At 36.3% G+C, this 18,660-nt stretch overlaps 2 protein-coding genes, 1 long non-coding RNA gene and 1 pseudogene across 4 annotated transcripts; all 4 read right to left on the bottom strand.

Annotated features, from left to right (window-relative positions):
• Positions 1 to 4,810: 4,810 nt before the first annotated feature.
• Positions 4,811 to 5,775, bottom strand: LOC148292522 (uncharacterized). Its single transcript, XR_015826501.1, has 2 exons — positions 5,362 to 5,775; positions 4,811 to 5,001 (listed from the first exon to the last, which is right to left on the bottom strand). It is a non-coding gene; the product is annotated as an uncharacterized LOC148292522 (long non-coding RNA).
• An 832-nt stretch (positions 5,776 to 6,607) lies between these two features.
• Positions 6,608 to 9,438, bottom strand: LOC110772560 (B3 domain-containing protein Os01g0234100-like). Its single transcript, XM_088246174.1, has 7 exons — positions 9,281 to 9,438; positions 9,101 to 9,190; positions 8,725 to 8,756; positions 8,449 to 8,611; positions 8,142 to 8,348; positions 7,590 to 7,680; positions 6,608 to 7,477 (listed from the first exon to the last, which is right to left on the bottom strand). The coding sequence occupies exons 1-7, from the start codon at positions 9,338 to 9,340 to the stop codon at positions 6,957 to 6,959; spliced, it is 1,164 nt and encodes a 387-aa protein (XP_088102300.1). The 5' UTR covers positions 9,341 to 9,438; the 3' UTR covers positions 6,608 to 6,956.
• Positions 9,439 to 10,761: 1,323 nt separating this feature from the next.
• Positions 10,762 to 13,626, bottom strand: LOC110772556 (B3 domain-containing protein Os01g0234100-like). Its single transcript, XM_021976992.2, has 7 exons — positions 13,482 to 13,626; positions 13,329 to 13,394; positions 12,911 to 12,942; positions 12,633 to 12,807; positions 12,330 to 12,536; positions 11,805 to 11,895; positions 10,762 to 11,697 (listed from the first exon to the last, which is right to left on the bottom strand). The coding sequence occupies exons 1-7, from the start codon at positions 13,548 to 13,550 to the stop codon at positions 11,078 to 11,080; spliced, it is 1,260 nt and encodes a 419-aa protein (XP_021832684.2). The 5' UTR covers positions 13,551 to 13,626; the 3' UTR covers positions 10,762 to 11,077.
• Positions 13,627 to 15,480: 1,854 nt separating this feature from the next.
• On the bottom strand, positions 15,481 to 18,580 carry LOC110772545 (B3 domain-containing protein Os01g0234100-like; annotated as a pseudogene). The gene is made up of 7 exons (XR_015826389.1): positions 18,185 to 18,580; positions 18,001 to 18,087; positions 17,450 to 17,481; positions 17,208 to 17,358; positions 16,908 to 17,114; positions 16,599 to 16,689; positions 15,481 to 16,456 (listed from the first exon to the last, which is right to left on the bottom strand). The product of XR_015826389.1 is annotated as a B3 domain-containing protein Os01g0234100-like (transcript).
• Positions 18,581 to 18,660: the final 80 nt, after the last annotated feature.

Raw genomic sequence — 18,660 nt, 5'->3', positions numbered from 1 at the left:
GTATTGAAACACAATGCATCATACAAAAGTATAAAAAACCAAAAAAGAAAAGGGAATTACCTTCCAGTTTCTAGGATATCGAACTAGACTCAAAAGGTGGAGAAGAAGAGGAGATTCCCAAAAAAGTTGAAAGTAAAGTAAGAAACTGTAAGAGCATCTTCATTGCAAGGGTGTAAAGGGAGATGTAAAAGACATTTATACCAAAGCTGTCGGAAGTTGCTCTATTAGTGGGATGTAAATGAATGCAAATATAGCATTTGGCAAGAAAATATAAAAAAAATATGGACATTTACATCTAATTTTACATCCCCATTTGCTGGCCCCATATGCTGAAAAAGAGAAGAGATAATGCAAAAGTGGGCTCTAAACATATAAAAAGTGAGATAGCTACCAAAATACAAGAATTATCATTTTGATTCAACTTGATATAAAATCATTTCCTTTCATGTCCTTTTAACATCTCCAATTTATATCTATCCTATTGAAGAAAAAACGATATTTACATCTCCCGGAAGTGTAAAGAAGATGTAAATATGGCTTTACATCTCCAATTTACATCTCCTGCAATGGAGATGCTCTAAGGAATTGCATGATGGGTAGAGTTTTTTGAGCTAATTTTATATTTGTTTTATTGCTTTTTTTCAATCTACAATACTATCCTTGTGAAATCTGAATGTAAATTTCAAATCAACTATTCTTTTTTTTTTGGTGAAGCATGTGACATGGCTTTATAATAGTAGAGAAATATTACCATCATCGTTAATTTGTTAGTTTACTGATATTTCTTTTCCCTTTTCTTTTTTTAGGCTAGAGGTTTTTTTAACTCAACTAGTCTAGTGATACTTTTCTTCACCAATATTTAGTGTGGTGATATATATATATATATTTCCAATTATCTCATCACCTTTTTTAGCATGTTTCGTGTAGTGATATTTCTGTTTCTAATGTTAGAATAAATAAATAATTTTTAAAAAAATTACTATTCCAATCATAATTGATATTTGTATCCCATGATTTATGTGTATATATACACAAAGAGCTTCTATTGATGTATCCCTCAATTATTTGAGGGACATCCTTGTAGGGCCTACTCCGCACTGTATTTCACTAATCCAAACAGTCTATTTTGTAGATATTTATTCAAAGATCATCTCTACAAAAACTCACTTGAATCCGATATCATTTGATCACTCAATTAAATTATTGAAATTTTAGTACTTTCCTGAAGCATTGTGTGTCATTGATTTTGTAGAACACAATTAGATGTCTAAACGGTTTCCGATTTGTCTAATTTTTTGTAAGGATGATCTATGAATGAAGACCTAAAAAATAGATGGTTTGGATCATTGAAAAAAAATTCGTAGGGTACCCTAAAAGGCATCCCTCAAATAAAATTATTTAAAAGATCCCTCAATAATTTTTTTTCGATCTTCCTAAAAAAACCATAGCCGCACTCTGGTCCCCTTTCTCCTTGCCGACAACCAACTGCAAGGAAGCTAAAGAGGGAGGTGGCTACTGCCCCTCCTCCCCTCCGCCCATCTTCCCCTTCCTCTCCTCATCTCCCCTTCTTTTTCTCCCATCTTTTCCCTTCCTCTTATTGTTCGGTTCATTTTTACACATGATTTTTCATGTTATTCACCCACTATTTTGAGTTAGTTCTTGACATTTTATAGCTTTTTATAGCTTGTCATGGTGAAGTTGAACCACTAGGTAATTGCATTTCACAACATTCAATTTGCCAACAGAAACTAGGTAGTTGCACACACAACATGCAATTGCATTCACAGTTTGCGAAAACCAACTTTCTGTTGTCAATTATGTTCGATTCCAATTCACCCACTATTTTGAGTTAGTTTTAACATTTTATAGCTTTTTACTTCCTTTTTGTGTTTTCTTAGATTTTACCTTGGTTGGGATGAAAATGAGCTAAAAGTGCATTATTAGTTATAAATTCTGTTTTTGTTCATTTTCGTAGGTCAACTTCTTGGCCTGGGATCAACATGCTCTGGTGCTCGGATGAGGTCATGATCTTCATGAGACTTGTTCCAATTGATGTTAACTACAACATATCCAAATTTGAGCTCCATTGGACAAGTATTGCCTATCCAACCAATCCAGCATGTTACCACAGCTCTGGAAATCCGGATTTGGCCAGCTTTTACCTCCTTTGTGTCATCTTAATTTCTTGTTACCATAACTCTTGGTAACAAGGAATTACCTTTGTAAAAGAGATATTTTCTGAAGTATTTGGCATCTTTGTGAGTCAATGCTTCATAATGGCAAGGGGACAATGGGCAAAAGCTTTAGAGAAAGAATGAGTTTTATATTAAAAGTGTGAGTAGGAAAAGATGGGAAAAGGAGCAAAAGCAATTGGCAATCAGATATGGAGGGAGCCTTTGAACGTGGGAAGCCAATTCAATTCTTAATTCTACACATTGAGAGCAGATTTTGGAGAGTTTTTGGAGCTTGGAGAAAGCCAAGGTGCAGCCAAGAAAAGTGGAGAAGAAGACTTCCACCATTGATGATCTTGAAGCTTTCATCATTTTCTGAAAATCTGTAAACTCTTTCTAATTTCATTTTGAGTTTGTATTTGAAATAAGTATGAGCAACTAAACTCTATAGCTAGGGCTTAGGTTGAAGCCCTAAACATGATTACCTTATTGTTTTGATACTTGAGTGTATGAATTTCTAGATATTGTTGATGAATTCCAATTCACCAAATTAATCTATCATTGATGTGTGTTTTTCCTTGGTTGGCCATCTTTGAAAGCATGCTTCTTGAGATTGTTGGGATTATGTGTATCTTCATGTTATCCTAAGCAATAAATGGATGAAGTAAGAATCATCCATGTGAATTGGTTTCTTGAATACCTAATGTAAACACCATGCTATTAGGATTCTTGTGATGTTCATATTCTCTTTGAACTTAATGGGTTCTCCTTGTAATTGAATCAAAGTACGAACCATACCTAGGTTCAGTTATGGGGAGGGCACAAGTATTGTAGCACGAACCATGCACTTTACGTATATTAGAGAGAATCAATGCGTCTTGAGCCACGACCCATGGCCTTGATTGCGAACATTTTCATCAACACGTTTAGAGTTCATCACTTGAGTATTCATGAACTTGGGTAGAATTGTTTAGGGTGGATTCCGAAACCCTAGTGTTTGTTACTTTTTAATTCCACTCTTTGATATTTCATCTCTGAAATTCTCATTTAAATTCAAAGTCCATTTACTTTCTTGCAATAGAAATAGGTCACTTGAAACAAATCAAAACCCCCCCCCAATGTGTGTGTGAGTTGTGTGTTCGACACGTGGTGTGTCTTTGTTACTGAATTTTATTTGTTTCCGTAATTGTTTTGGACTTTTGGTCTGCGTTGTGTTCTTCCATTTTCTGTGCTGAATCCAACCGTATAAAGAACGTGAATTTTGGACGTACGGTTGGAAAGTTTTAGGTCAAACACTGGACAGAGGTCGAAACTGGAAAAATAGAGAAACGAATCTGTCCAAATGGTGATAAAAGGGTGATAGAAAGTGCTGTTTGTGTTTTTCTCTAGTTTTCTTGTGTTGTTCCATTTATTTTACACTTCTTTACTCATTTCTAGTTTCCCTCTTTCATTTGTGCATTTGTGGTGTGTTAAATAAGTGTTCTTTATGTACTCAAATTAGAACTTATAGGAAGCCGACAAGTTCTTCGTGGGATCGACCCCGTACTTACATAATCTATACTTCGATAGATTCGTGCACTTGCGGGTATTTTTAATTGGTTGTTTGCACATTAATTTGTGTCCTCTTAGGAATGCAACACTTATCCCCTCTTCTCCTCCCTTTCCCTTCCCCAGATAATCTAGATCTGTTTGGATCTATGTCTATTTGTCTAATTATTTTGTTTGATTGTTTTTGCAATACTCTAGGTGGCTTGTTTTGTTTTTCTCTAGACGGCGATGACAGTAGTGACGCTGGATTGTGTCTCTCCTCGGGAGAGTTGTGATACCTGGTGGCTGATGTTTTGTCTCTGTTTCAACGGCGATGGCAGCAACGACATTGGTGGTAGTTATTGGGATGTGGTGCTCTTCTCCACTCTGTGCCAACCAAAGAACTATGCTTGGTCATATGAGGTTTTCTTTGTCCGATTCTGAGTTGAAGTGGAGTGCTTCTCATGGGTCCTTTTACTGTTGTTTTTGTCATGGTATGCCTTACAGTTTGTGTGGGTGTCAAAGGACTATGATTTTGCTCATACAAGGCTTCTTTTGACAGTTGGGATGTTCTGTAGCCCTCCCATGCGGATCTACTGTGTTGGTCTATAGTTGCGGTTCTCGTCGAAGGTCTATGTGTTAGTTTTCATTTTTGATTTGTTATATTATTGTAAAGTGACCTGAATCGGGCTCTCTTGTTAGTTCATGACATGTGTAGTACTCTTTCCTCCCCTGGGTTTGTCCCATGAGGTTGTCCTAGGAAGGTTTTAACGAGGCCATTGTATCATATCGTTCTTTCTACGTCTTTGGTTCTATGTAGGCCTGGGCACGGTCCGGTTTGGACCGGTTCTCAGGCAAAATTGGGACCAAAACCGGTACTGTTCACCGGTCCGGTCCGGTTTGGATTTTAACAAAAATACCAGACAAAACCGGACCAACCCGATCCAGTTTTGATCCGGTTCGGTTCCGGTTTTTACGGTTTGGGCCGATTCTTCAACTTAATTGAATATTTTTTTGTTCTTAAATTTTTTTAAAGCTTCAGCCCAATTGATATTTAAAACCTTTTGGGCCTAATTATTACCGATTGGCCCAATTCACATTCACACTGCAAATTGAATGAATCCATCAAGCATTAATACAATTTTTTGACAAAACAACAAATAGCAAGCATTAATATAAAACTTAAAACCTAAAAACAAAACAAAATAAAGCAAATTTAATTACAAACAAATTACAGAAATAGAACACATTCAATTTTCTGCAACATCTTCAGTCTTTCTTTTTATCCATGCTACTTCAGTACCTGTTTCAAAGAGCAACAAATTGTCAATTGTTGTAATGTTATTTTCTTTTTCTGAAAAATAATGAATGAGCTTCTCTCCCATCTAAAGTTTACAACAACGTTCAAAGATTTGCATGCCACTGAGGAATGATATCAGGAATAAAGAACAGGTATGTCAAAACACAACAGGAAAAAATCGAAAGAAGAAAAAGAAGAGAATCAGACCTCAGTAACATCATCAGCCCCAAATCATAGAAAATATCAATACCATATCAGAAGAAACAAATGAAACCAAAAGTGAAATAAACGCACCAAAATGGATAGTTGACCAAAAAAAAATACAGATCTGCACAAGGGATTGGAGAGATAAGAGACGCTGACCTGCTTTGGACTGGGACTTAACCCAGATCTCCAAGAACTTCACCCAGATCTACAAGATGAACACATATATGTACAGAGAAACAAAAAATGAAGAGAAAAAAAAGAAGAGAGAAATACAAAAACAGAGTTGCAAAGAAAAGAGATATAGAGGGAGAGAGAGAAACATAAAACCAAGAAGAAAAAAAATCAGAGTAATAGAAAATCAGAGAAAGAGAGGAAGAAAAAAAGAAAATAAAGACGAAATGAGAGAGAAAGAATAAGAGAGAATAAAGAAATAATAAGAGGGAAAGAAGAAAAAAGAACTGAGAGGAAAAGAAGCAGAAGAGAGAAGAAAGAAAGAAGAAAAAATAAGTTGAGGAACCGAGAGGAAAAGAAGCAGAAGAGAAAACAAAGAAAGAAAAAGTAAGTTGAGGAAATCTGAGGGAAAAGAGAGAGAGGGCGTGAGAGAAAGAGAGTGATGTGAGATTTGATAGGATTAGGATATTAAAATATGGCTTGTTGGACTTAGGCAATGAACTTGGGAATTTTGGGCTTTTTGTTGGTATAATGAAATAGTTGGGTTTGGGCCTAAAAAAATTTCACAAATATATATATAATATATAAATATATAAAAATTAATTCTATTGGACCGGTTCGGATTGGACCGGTTCATTAGGGTGAAAAACCGGAACTGGAACCGGTTTGAACCGGTTCGGTTTGGATTGGACTCGGTTTTTGACTTTTCCGGTCAACACGGTTTTTTTCGGTTTTTTTCGGATTGGTTTGGTTCGGTTTTGCGGTTTTACGGTTCCAATGCCCACCCCTAGTTCTATGAATGAATTCTCTTTCTCAAAAAGAGATCCCTCAATAAAAGGGGACTATATATATATATATATATATATATATATATATATATATATATATATATATATATATTCATAATTAAAAGTAGATAAATGTAATATGATAACTAAACAACCATTTACCACAATCACCATTATTATCATATTGTAACTTGCAATAACTTCCACACACACCATAGCATATAGTTACCTCTAGTTATGATTTCAAGCTTGGAGTTTCATGGCAAACATTCATGAAACTTGGAACTTTGAATTTATTCTTACGTCTGAAAATGGTCTTCGGCACAAATTATGAGCACATCTCATTATTCAAGTGTTTTGGACAGGTCTTTTCGTTTTTTTGGTAAGCAGGATATGGCTACATATTGAAACTTATGATAGAGGAAAATGCAATCCCAAGGCCAGATCAATCAATCATGTGTGCGTTAGATAATTATAGAGAGAACCAGAAATAGCTACAATATTCCTCCCTACAATGGACATAATTCTATACAAAAGATGGTCAACTGTGTGCCTTGACCTCCAAACCACAAAAAAGCTGAATGATCATAAGATAATAAGCCTCTTCTTCCTTATGTAGCTTGGGCAAAGTTCTCGTTCTGATCACCAAGGGGCCTTAGCCACGTCTTGGAACAAAAGTTCAAGCTTCTCTGAACTCGTATTTCAATCTCAGAGTCAAGCCTACTTATGGCCTCTTTTACTTCCAAAAGCTTTGCCTCTAAGCTCTTCAAGTCTAGCCTCCTTAAATCTTTTTTATTTTGAAGCAAGAATTGCAAGCTGGTCCAGCCGGGCACGCAGGAACCCTACATTCATGCCTAAACCCTCAAAGGCTATCAAAGTCTTATTCCAAGTGGAAAAGTAAACTTCTGAGGTTGTAATCTTGCAGGCCCTGATGGCATCTGCAATGTTGATTGTCTCAGAAATTACTCCAACTATCAGTTTGCAGTTCAGACCCTCAAGAAGATGTTCATGAAGGAATGATTTTTGACTGCAGCAAAGCTCGTAATACTTGTTCAGAACGTATTTCGAAAACTCGGAATTTATGTTTAAACCATTGACCAAGACGTTGAAGTTATCCATACGGTACATTTCTTTGAATGGGACAACAGACTCTGAAAGTCTAAGTCCATCCAGAACTTCAAAACCAAGATCTTCACTATCATTTTCAGATTGGTCTGATAGTGGACGAGATTTTGTATTAAAGGCTATTGCATGGTCCTCTGGAATGGGTTCCAAATTCCCACTTTCTTCCCTTTCACATGAAATAATGTGTTCTGCATGATATAATTATAAATTACAGAAATGATACAGGGAGATCAAAGAAAGCAAGAGTTATAACTGTCAAACCATTAAGCAAAATAACTTGGTGAATTTTAAACGACTTACCAGTATCCATCTGCTTAATGCAAGCATCTAACCTCATGAGGCCAACAGCGCAATCCGCTTCATCTAAACCTTTTGATCTAATAATATAAACCTAAACAAGTAGGCAGAAAAAGAAGTAAGTGGTTCATCTGCATATTCAGAAGTAGCATCTAAAAGCAGTAAATGTCTATAATCTATGCTCCACAGCACCTATGCAAGGTCTCCATTCAAGAGGCATTAGGAAATCTTCACTACAGAGAATCAATCTTATCCTTTATCTTTAATCTCCATTCAAGGGAAAACCCTCCTAAAGTTAAGAAAAATATTGACAAGCTGAAAAAATCTACAATGAACCAAATTATTCCTACCTTTTTCTTCAAATCGCAGGATAAAAATTATCAACATCATAACCATCACTTCGAATTCAAGTTTAACTCAATGTTTCAGTGGCGCTTGCAAGTTACAATCAAACAATTTCGAGATATTAACAAAGGGTGGCACTTGCAATCAAATCATTTAAAGATATTAACAAAGAATCCACACAAACATATCAAGAAAGAAGGTATCATTTACCTTGAATTTGGAAGGAGTGACTACATGGAAAATCACAATATCTCCCTCCAGTAGCTTGTGAGACATTGAAAACCCTCTCCACCCACCACTCAGTCCTACCTTCTCCGCAAGATATTTCGTTTCAAATTCTTCCCCATTTTCATCTTCCAGAACAATCATTGTATCTTGTTTTGGCAAATGATCACAGCAGAATTTCTTAGGAAGACCCTGCGAAACCAAACTGCGTGCATATCAATATATCATCCCAATAGTTCATGCCTTGAGATAATTGCACAAATTGTGAAGAGAGTAAGTCAGTGAGGTTTACAAGCCAGAAACATCCAGTAACATGTGATGGGAGCATAACTTTGAGTAGGGTAGGGAACTTCGGATCTAGGCTTGCTTCAACCTCCTTTGCTCTATCCAGAACAGAAGACTGAGCTTGGGAAGTATCATATAAGCTTTCTACTGTAGCTCTCTTCCATTTACGACTATTGGTAAAAAGATTGAGGGATGGTCCAGTGTCACTTTCTAATTATATCAAACAATTATACTAAAAGTAAAAACAAACAGATTAAAAAGTAAATTTAAGATACTCACTGACCTTTCAGGCATCTTTGGATTAGCACTGACTACCTGTATTCAAGATTTAAAAAAATTTCAGTTCATTTTTTTAGTGTTGGACTTGGAGCTATAGCTATTGACAATGAAGAGAAAAGATGCTTACAAACAAGTAAAGACATTTAATTAGGCTATTGGGTTTCCCGGAAAAAGGAAAAGAAAAAAAAAACCATTTCAGAAAGCTTAAAACTTGAAAAGAGTAAGATTAATTTCTGTGCAGATTCAATCATTTCAAACTCAATACAGTTCAAAATAGAAGAAATCAAAAACAAAAACAAAACCCAATACAAATTTGTATAAATAGAGCTCATGAAAACAAAGAAAGAAAGAAAAAGAGAAGAGAGCATAGTGTTTCTCACAATGCTTTTAGTCATCTGTGACTGAGTGAGACATGAATATTTTTTGCTAAACAGCTTTTCCTTGTTCTTTGGTAGTCTTCCCCTATTGCTCTGCAAAACCATTTGTAAACAAAACAGTCACATACTCTGTTTACAAGCAAAACCATAAACATATCTGAGAGAGAAACAGAGAGAATGGACCTTGGATGGTGGTGGAGGGTCAGAGGAGAAGCTCTGTTTCTGGTTTTGAAGAACAGCCATTGTTTGATTCAAATTGGTGAAAATATGGAAAAATGTAAATACGATGAAAGAGGAGGACGATGAAAAGACCGTTCGATTTAAATTTTGTACTTCGTTCAGACTCCGAAGGGCTACAAGCTTGGCCGAAACGGAGCCAATTTTCAAAAATAATAGGGGCTTTTTGGAAACAATACTAGTAACAGTAATTTTGTAGCCACTTTTAAGTTATATACACTATTCCACTTTCCCCCCAAAAAAAAATTACGAACAAAAAGAACAAAAATCGTTTAATTTCTAATTTTATGTTGGGTTTGGCTTCATTATTTCAATTTTTTTTTAAACTTTCCTTGTGTTAGTAAATTGGTCTAGTTCTTGATTTCCACCACATTTACTAATATTAACAAATCAAAAGCTAAGTAGGCTTCACGTTATAATCTATAATCTAATACACAAAAAATCAAGAATTAGATTGCTAAGGAATAGTTTACCTCGTACTCATTCCTCGTCTCCCCAACTTCTCCCATTTCAAATAAATAAACATGGCCTACTCAATCTTTTCTAATACTACTACTACAAGTAGGCCATGTAACAGTAGTATTAACAAGAATGTAGAAGTTCCTACTTACAGAGGAAGGAGAGAAGTACTCCATTAACAATAGAGCAAACGGATCAAGAAAAGTTTTAGGGCTTAGTTCAAGATGCATGTTTTTGAAGTAGGATATATACGTTGAATTGATTAAGCATCTACTTGACTCTTCTTGTTATTATTTTGTTGAGTATATATACTTTCTTGTACTTTTTTTTTAGTGTAATGAATAAAAATATATAGTTAACTGTTTTAACCCTTGTGCCACAGACTTTTCTATTTTGCGTTCATTATTATAAATATTAGGTAAAGTGATATTGTTATGCCGAAAATATGCAGCACACATTTTACTCTCTTTTTAAGCGAAAAAAATATTGTCTTTAAAAACTGTTGAGTACATGTCCCACAAGGGTAGCGCAGTTGGTTGGCAAAGATTCATGACACTTGGAACTTTGAATTTATTAGCTCCTGTCTGAAGTTTATTTGTGAAAAGATACTTTATACCGTTATACGGTTACATAGGTAACACGTATCAGGTATAATATTAATGAATACACACACGTGATATAATATAAGTGAATTAATGAGACCATGTGTTACACCGAAATCTTGGTAGGTTTTTCATTCTTTATAACCACAATATGGCTAGATATTGAAATTTATGGCCAGATCAATCAATTATTTGTGCGTTAGATAGTAATAGCTAAATCAAGCATCACACACTTGGAAGAATGATTCCTTAACTCAAGTAGCATGTAATAGTTCCATAAATAAGGAAAAAAGAAGACAGCATTATTAGATCTGACATAAACTTGTGCTTGTGTGTTTTTGCGTAAGAGAGGGTATTGGCAATTGGTTCAATAAAAAATCTTCCATTGATAGCGGGAAATTGCAAAAGAGAGAACCACAAGGTACAACATTCCTCCCTATTTGGTAGGTAGCTTGTGATACCTCCAGTAATGGACATAATTCTATACTTAAGTTACCCAAAATCTCTGCAGTAAGACAACTGCAGGGCTCAAGCACATCATCTCCTATACAACAAAAGCGCAATTATCGTGAGGACACGTCTTTTGTTCCTCACGTAGCTTTGGCACAGTTCTGGTTCTAAACTAGAACGCTTGAGCTATAACTTATACCAAAAAAGAACCAGAGACATTGAAGTTTTCTCATCACCAAGGGGCTTTAGCCACTTCTTGGAATGTAAGTTCGAGCTTCTCTGAAGTCATATTTATGGTCTCTTTTACTTGCAAAGGATTTGCATCCAAGCTCCTCATCTCTTCTTCTGGATGGTCCTTTTCAAGTCTAGCCTCCTTCAATCTTTTTGATTCTGAAGCAAGACTTGAAAGCCGGTCCAGCCGGGCACGCAGGAACCCGGCACTCATGCCTAAATCCTCAAAAGCTTTCAAAGTCTTACTCCAAGTGGAAAAATCACCTTCGGTGGTAGTAATCTTGCAGGCCCTGATGGCATCTGCAATGTTGACAGTCTCAGAAATCACTCCAGCTATCAATTTGCAGTTCAGACCCTCAAGAAGATGTTCATGAAGGAATGCGTTTTGACTGCAACAAAGCTCAAAATACTTGGTCAGAATGTATTTCGAAAACTCAGAATTTATGACTAAACCATTGACGACAACAGTGAAGTTCTCCATGCATTTCACTTCTTTGAAAGTGACATCAGACTCTGCAAGTCTAAGTCCATCCATAAATTCAAAACTAAGATCTTCACTATCATTTTCAGACTGATCTGATACCGGACCAGACTTTTCGGTTTCATATGGAATAATCTGTCCTGCATGATTTAAATTATAGAATGACACAGGGTGATCAGAAAAAGTAAGAGTTATGATTGCCAAGAAATTTAGCACAAATAACTAGGTGAATTTGGAATCAACTTACCAGCATCAATCTGTTTAGCGCAAGCATCTAAACTCATAAGGCCATGACCGCAGTCCACTTCATCTAAACCATTTGATCTAACAATATACACCTAAGAAAGTAGGCAGCAAAAGAATTGAGTGGTTCATATGCTTTCAGAAGTACCATCTCAAAGCAGTAAAATGTCTATTTTCTACCCTTGATGGCCAAGCATTAGGAATTGTCCACTAAGCACAATCAATCTTATTCTTTTTCTTTTTGTCTTAAAATACCCTACCTAAAGTTGGAGAAATATGACAAACTCAAAAAATCTACAATCACCAAATTTCCCTTTTCTTCAAATCGCAGGATAAACATTTTCATCATCATCACAATCATAATGGCGTCCCTAGAATTTATCTTCTATATATACTTCACATCCAGAACAACTTTGATTTACAAGATTCGTTTTTCAAACTCGTCAAGTTTAGTGACACTTGCAAGCCAACAATTTCAAGATATTAACAAAGGATCCACACAAAATTTTTAAGTGGTTCAATCAGTTACCTTAATTTTAAAAGGAGCGACTATATGGAAAATCACAATATCTCCCTGCAGTAGCTTGTGAGCAATTGAAAACCCTCTCCATCCACCACTCAGTCCACACTTCTCCACAAGATATTTCGTTTCGAATTCCTTCCCATCTTCATCTTCCAAAACAATCATTGTATCTTGTTTTGGCAAATGCTGACAGCTAAATTTCTTCGGAATACTCTGCCAAATCAAAGATAGTGCATATAAATATATCATCCTAATAGTCCACGCCTTTAGATAAATGCACACATTGTGAAGAGAGTGAGTAGGGTTTACAAGGCAGAATCCTCCAGTAACATGTGATGGCATCATAACTTTGAGCAGGACAGGGAACTTAGGATCTAGGCTTGCTTCAACCTCCTTTGCTCTTGCCATAACAGAAGACTGAGCTTGGGAACTATCATATAAGCTTTCTACCTTAACTCTTGTAATAACTCTCTTTCGTTTATGACTATTGGTAAAAAGATTGAGGGTCCAGTGTTAGTTTAAAACTAAAACAAATAAGTTTTATAAGTAAAAGCAGATTAGAAAGTAAATTAAATATACACACTGACCTTTGAGACATAATGGGATTAACATTGACTACCTGCATTCAAGAAGTTGGCAAGATTTTTAAGTTAATTCAGTATCTGAATCTATTGATAAGAAATGGAAAATTCAAAAACTTTTTTTTTCCTTTTCTTTATTTTGTTTTTCATTTCAATTGTCAAAACTTCAGACCATGAACATAATTGAAAACTTGTCTTCTGCAGGAAATCTGCAGTTGCTTAAAAAAGGCTCATGCTTACGAAATTTTCCAAAACTGTTTGTTCGAAAAGGCTTCCTACTAAAAACCCATTTCAGAAAGCTTATAACTTGAAAAGATTAATATTATTCAATAAATTTTCAGACCGATGGAAATCATCAAACCATGTCGGTGTCTCCTTCAAAATCGGAAATAACAAAAACCCAATACAAAATAGTGCTTCTCACATTGCTTAAAGCCATCAGTTCGAGGCATGAAGATTTTTGCCCAAACAGCTTTTCCATTTTTATGCTCTGCAAATCATTAGTAAACAAACAGTTACATACTCAGATTACAAGCAAACCCATAAATCATATCTTAGAGAGGAAGAGAGAGTGGACCTCGGATGGTGGGTAAGAGAAGTTCCGGTTCTGATCTTGAAGAACAGCCATTGGCTCCCTCATTGCCATTGGTTATGGTCCTATGGAGGTCAAGAGCGAAGCTAATAGGCGTAAATATGGATGTATGAGAAAGGGGAAGATGAAAAGACCGTTGGATTTCAAATCTTTTTATTTCTAAAATGGAGCCAATTTTCAAAAATACGAGGGGTAGTTTGGATATTGACACTGTGGGTACAAAGTATTCGTTTCCCCCCAGAAAAATATTTACTTAATTTACCAAAAAAGTTACCATTATTGATTGAAAATCAACTTAAAATGGCTCACCGGTTACAACTAGAATTGGGAAAAGCTATGAAAAAGGACTTTTGTTGTAGCACTCTTCTCAAATAGATCTATTATATCTATGTCATCTCGATATGTTATTGTCAATACTATTCCATTATATCGATAATATAAATAGCCTAATATAGTCTCGATACGACATAAATAAAGTATCGATATTCTGTTGAAATTATCGATTTTTAACACTAATAATCCTATTTGAGAAGTTTTCACATTAGAACTTATTCTGGTAATGTTTATCTTCCTGATGTTACAAGAGTACTCAAGTGTGGATCCCAATTTCAAAAGTTAAAGCAGTACACATCCTCATGAAAAACATTGACATCAAGCTCTAGGGTGGCTAGTAACCGAAAATCAGCCCATACCAAAGTTGTGTTACATTTTAGAGGCAACAGATGCAACCAAGTGAGTTGCCATGTTGCAAGAATCCCTTTTTCCTGCCTTCGTAAAATTAGCGTTTATCACTTTTAATCATCGTGTAACATTACCGTTTCACTCTAAGTGATTATATTTATTTTGTATAATTACGACGCGTGTTCAGCGAAGTGATTTTGTTATAACCTGAGTACTACTAGATGCACCAACTATTACTCCAACTATTAACTGATGCAATGTGCTAGTATCCAAGAGTATTTATGACAAATATATTTTCTTTGAAAGTGTTGGCCAAAAATTAATGTTTAGTGTTTACCCAAGAGTTCAGTCCACAAGTTAAATATAGATGGGTCTCGCAGGGGCAGCACTGGTGCGATTGGTGCTGGAGGGGTCCTGAGAGATCATTTGGGTCAATGGATTGATGGCTTTGCTGTCAATTTAGGCCAGGGAGAAGTGCTTGAAGCTGAGTTATGGGGTCTGTTCTTTGGGTTGAACTTGGCTGTTGAGAAAAAAGTAGATGATATTGTTGTTGAGATGGACTCTGAGACTGCTGTGCTTCTTTTTCAGAGTAAGGTTTTGAATGCTTGTCATCCTAATGCTGGGTTGGTCAGTAGCTGTAAAAGGCTTATGAATTTGATTCGAAGGATCAAGCTTCAACATATCTATAGAGAGAGGAATGATGTAGCTGATGGGTTGGCTACTTGGAGTCACAATCTGGACCTAGGCTGTTACTATTTTGAGGAGTCCTGCTTGGCTTGGCTATTTATTGCTTAATGATTCTTTGGGAGCTGTTAAGGCTCGTCTGATTAGTACTAGTTAGTTGTTGTGTTGGTGTTTGGGGGTTTTCTCCCCCTTTTCTTCATAAAAAAAAAAAAAGAGTTCAGTCCACAACCCACGATTGCCCATGCTGTATATCTCTATTTCGTTTCCTTGAGGAAAATAACTTCCATGTCGCGGGTGCAATGCAACTTTATCTTATGCTCGCTCAGATAAGGGTGCATTGAAATGATCACATACTTGAGTAAATGGCAAACATTCATGAAACTTGGAACTTCGAATGTTGCTCACGTCTGAATATTGTCTTCGTCAGCAGTTCATGAATCATTCAAGACTGTGTAGTGTATATCTTGTATTTGACATAATGGGTCTCGGAAGAAGAACTTGACCATATGGTATCTACAAGCTATATAACTAAAGTGGCATGTGATAGCTAGAGGATGAGGGTAAAGATCCTTTGTTTAAGCTTGCACTTAAGTTAAAAGGAGAAGGAAAAACAAGAAACATTTACACCCAGAAGATTCTTTGGGAAAAGAAAAATTAGCAAAGGATTTGATTATAATGCTAGGCATTTGTATTACAACCAACTTATGTGGAATCCCTAGATCTACTTCTTCAAGAACAAAAAAAACGTCTTAGCATTAGCAAGGCCAAGTGTTCTTCCAAAGCCTAAGGGTCTTGTGTGTGTGTGTGTATATTCTTTTTCGATTCTCCAGCTCATGTCCTAAAACTATATGCCAATTGTTGCTAAAGTATACTTCTACTCACCATGGAGCATCAACCTCTTCCTGGAAGATAAACTCAAGCCTTTCGTAAATTTCTTTTAAAGCCTCTATCTTGGCATCAAAACTTACCATCATCTCTTTCAATTCCAAAAGCTTTGAGTCAAGGGCTCTCATCTCCCCCCGCACAAATTTGCTCAACTTTAGCTTCTATGTACCTCTTTAATTCCACAGCCTCTACTGATCTGAAGGAAGGACTCAGAAGCTGCTTCAGTCGTGCATGTAAGAATCCAACATCCATACCCAACAGCTCAAAGGCATTTAAAGTCTTCTCCCACATTTTGTAATCAGCATGAGAGGCGGACAGCTTGCAAGCTCTAATGGCATTAGCAATGTTAGTAGTTTCAGTTATTATTTCAGCAGCCAACTTACTGTTAATACTTTTGAGGAGATGATCATGCAGAAATGAACCTCGTGAGCAGCATAGATCGTAATAGTTGGTCCTGAGCTGTTTGGAAAGCCAAGAATCTATAGTCACACCATTCACAAGAATGGTGAAATTCTCAATACTTCTAACATCTTCGAAATCAGCTGCTGGTACTGGATATCTAATGCCTCCTGGAAATTTGGAGCCAAATTCCTCATTGTCTTCCTCAGTTTGATTATCTATAAGCTCAGGCTTAGTATCTAACATCAGACTTGTATTCCGAATGTTGCCTTGGCAAACATCGCTTGAAAGAGGCTTTGGATGGTTTTCCTCTGCATAATTTTTCACCAAGTTAACATTTCAAGTCTACATGCCGTGATCTCATAATTTCTGAAGGAGCAAAGGACAGAGAAAGATAGAGAGATAGAGAGATAGAGAGAGACAGACAGACAGAGAGAGACAGAGAGAGTATACCAAGCACTTCATGTTTGGCGCAGGCATTCAATTTCAAGAGGCTAAAAGCTGCATCTACTTCAGCTAGATTATGTCTTCCCATTATGCACACCTGTAACATTGTGTAGAGATATCAACATTATCAATAAATTAGAACACCATGGGGATAGAAATCAAGAAATTAGACCCTAAACCCACATGCAAAGGCAGATGGATAAGCCTCATCCTAGCAAGAAATGCAAATTAAGTGGACAAGAGGGTATTAAGAACCAAGCTGCTCTTGTAAAATTTGCACACAAAAAATGTGCCCGGGAAACAACAGTGGAATACCTTAAACTTCAAAGGCCCGACCAAACGTAAAACTAAGAGATCACCAACTCGTAACTTGTGTGCAGTACAAAACTTTTTCCATCCAGCACTTAGTATCCTCTTTCCGGCAAGAAAAATAATTCTATATTTTTCCCCACTTTCGACTTCCAGGGTTAATGTTGTATCATGCAACGGTAAATGCAAATGGCAGAATTGCTTCGGCAGTGTCTGTCAAATAGAAAAATTAAGTGCATAATTAGTTATACATTTGTCCATGGCTCCAAGTCCAGTCCTAAACTTGGCGAATAAGTTAAGACTTACCAGACAATTCCAAGAGGAAACATTTGAACGTATCATAGACTTAACAATGATGGGGTATTCAGCTCCAAGAATTGCCTGGATCTCCTCAACTTGGGTGCTGGCAGAAGACTTTTCATGTTCGTTAAAATTATCAAACATGGTTCTCTTACAGCTAGTCGGTCAATAAAACATCAACGTTAGATACTTAAAGCAATTAAGTGCTGAAGCTAATTAATAAAACATTTATTAAAAAATATACCTACCCTCCATGCTTCCGAGGATCCCCAGGAACTTTCTGTTAAAAAACCATAAGAATTTTCCCTTCAATCCTTTATTGAATTATTGAAGAAAATATTACCATCAACATTATCATCCACATAACTAGTATATGAGCCATGACATGCAGCATAATACACAGTAGCATAGATAAATGTACAAGGGCTGTATAAAAAATGTGACTACAAGGTATCGATTTCCAAATAACAATTCATTGGGTCAGTTTATCAAACATGTACAAGACAATAAATGGGCCTGTTCTTGGCGGGCATATTTTTGGTTTCCTATATGATTGTTAAGGCACCCAACAAAAAAGCAGACCAAGTTCAAAGAGAATGCAATACCATCTTAACATGCCAAATAGAGCAAAATGGAACATATCTTTGAAAATGCAAAAACAGAAAAGAAAAGGCAGAGCAGATGGGTTCTCTGAGCTCAATATCATATTGAATATCAGAAAAATCATCTTAATCAGTGAGAAAGATGCAACCATAAACTTTTGGTGTGCAAATAAATGACAATGAAAAATGGTTCTCACTCGCTTGGTCATATGGGTCGGACTTAAAGGACTTCTCCGAGTGTTGAGCACATTTTTCTTGGTCTTCCATGGCTCCCTCTTCTCTACCTGCGATTGAACAACTACCGTTGAGCAAATAAATTCACAATCGAGAGAGAGAGAGAGAGAGAGAGAGAGAGAGAGAGAGAGAGAGAGAGAGAGAGACCGAAGGGGAAGAATGATGGGTTCTTCGGCGGCTGCGGAGAGAAAACTGGGAAACACTCAAATAGTCTTCTTCTTCTTCTTCTTCATTTTCTTGTGGAACATACTCAGGGTCAGAGAGTTCTTCTTCCTTGACATTCATGGTGAGCATGAAGTTTTGACTGTGTTTCCACTCCTTGGTCATCGCCATTGGAATTTGACAGACACTCAGCCTCAGAGCTCTGTCACCTCACTGGTCACTGCCCTTCTTTTTCTCTTCTGTCAATAGGCATTCACTAGTGTTAATTCACTAGTGTTATCTTGTTAAAGAAGGAATCTTGCCTAATTGCTGGTTTTCAGACTCATAATTTCGTATTAATAATATGACAATACGGCACACCATTCTGGAAATGGTATAAGTAGGTAACTTCTCAACGCTGCACTGCATGACCACTTTTGTGTGTATATATATAGATGGTTAAAAATTGTTGTATATAGTTT

This window comes from Prunus avium, chromosome 8 (assembly GCF_965620075.1).
Source record: "Prunus avium chromosome 8, drPruAviu1.hap1.1, whole genome shotgun sequence".
In the NCBI taxonomy this organism is placed as follows: domain Eukaryota; kingdom Viridiplantae; phylum Streptophyta; class Magnoliopsida; order Rosales; family Rosaceae; genus Prunus; species Prunus avium.
The sequence above is the reverse complement of the archived record's forward strand: the minus strand, read 5'-3'. Positions and strand labels throughout refer to the sequence as shown.

What these genes read in the sequence shown, in the direction of transcription:
- LOC110772560 (XM_088246174.1), bottom strand. Translation starts at nt 9,340, where the DNA reads ATGGCTGTTCTTCAAAACCAGAAACAGAGCTTCTCCTCTGACCCTCCA. An exon ending in ACCCTCCACCACCATCCAAG is followed by an intron (nt 9,191 to 9,280) that starts GTCCATTCTCTC and finishes ATGGTTTTGCAG; the next exon opens with AGCAATAGGGGAAGACTACC. An exon ending in TTACTGGATGTTTCTGGCTT is followed by an intron (nt 8,349 to 8,448) that starts GTAAACCTCACT and finishes TTGGTTTCGCAG; the next exon opens with GGTCTTCCTAAGAAATTCTG.
- LOC110772556 (XM_021976992.2), bottom strand. Translation starts at nt 13,550, where the DNA reads ATGGCAATGAGGGAGCCAATGGCTGTTCTTCAAGATCAGAACCGGAAC. An exon ending in TCTCTTACCCACCATCCGAG is followed by an intron (nt 13,395 to 13,481) that starts GTCCACTCTCTC and finishes AATGATTTGCAG; the next exon opens with AGCATAAAAATGGAAAAGCT. An exon ending in CGCTAAACAGATTGATGCTG is followed by an intron (nt 11,698 to 11,804) that starts GTAAGTTGATTC and finishes TAAATCATGCAG; the next exon opens with GACAGATTATTCCATATGAA.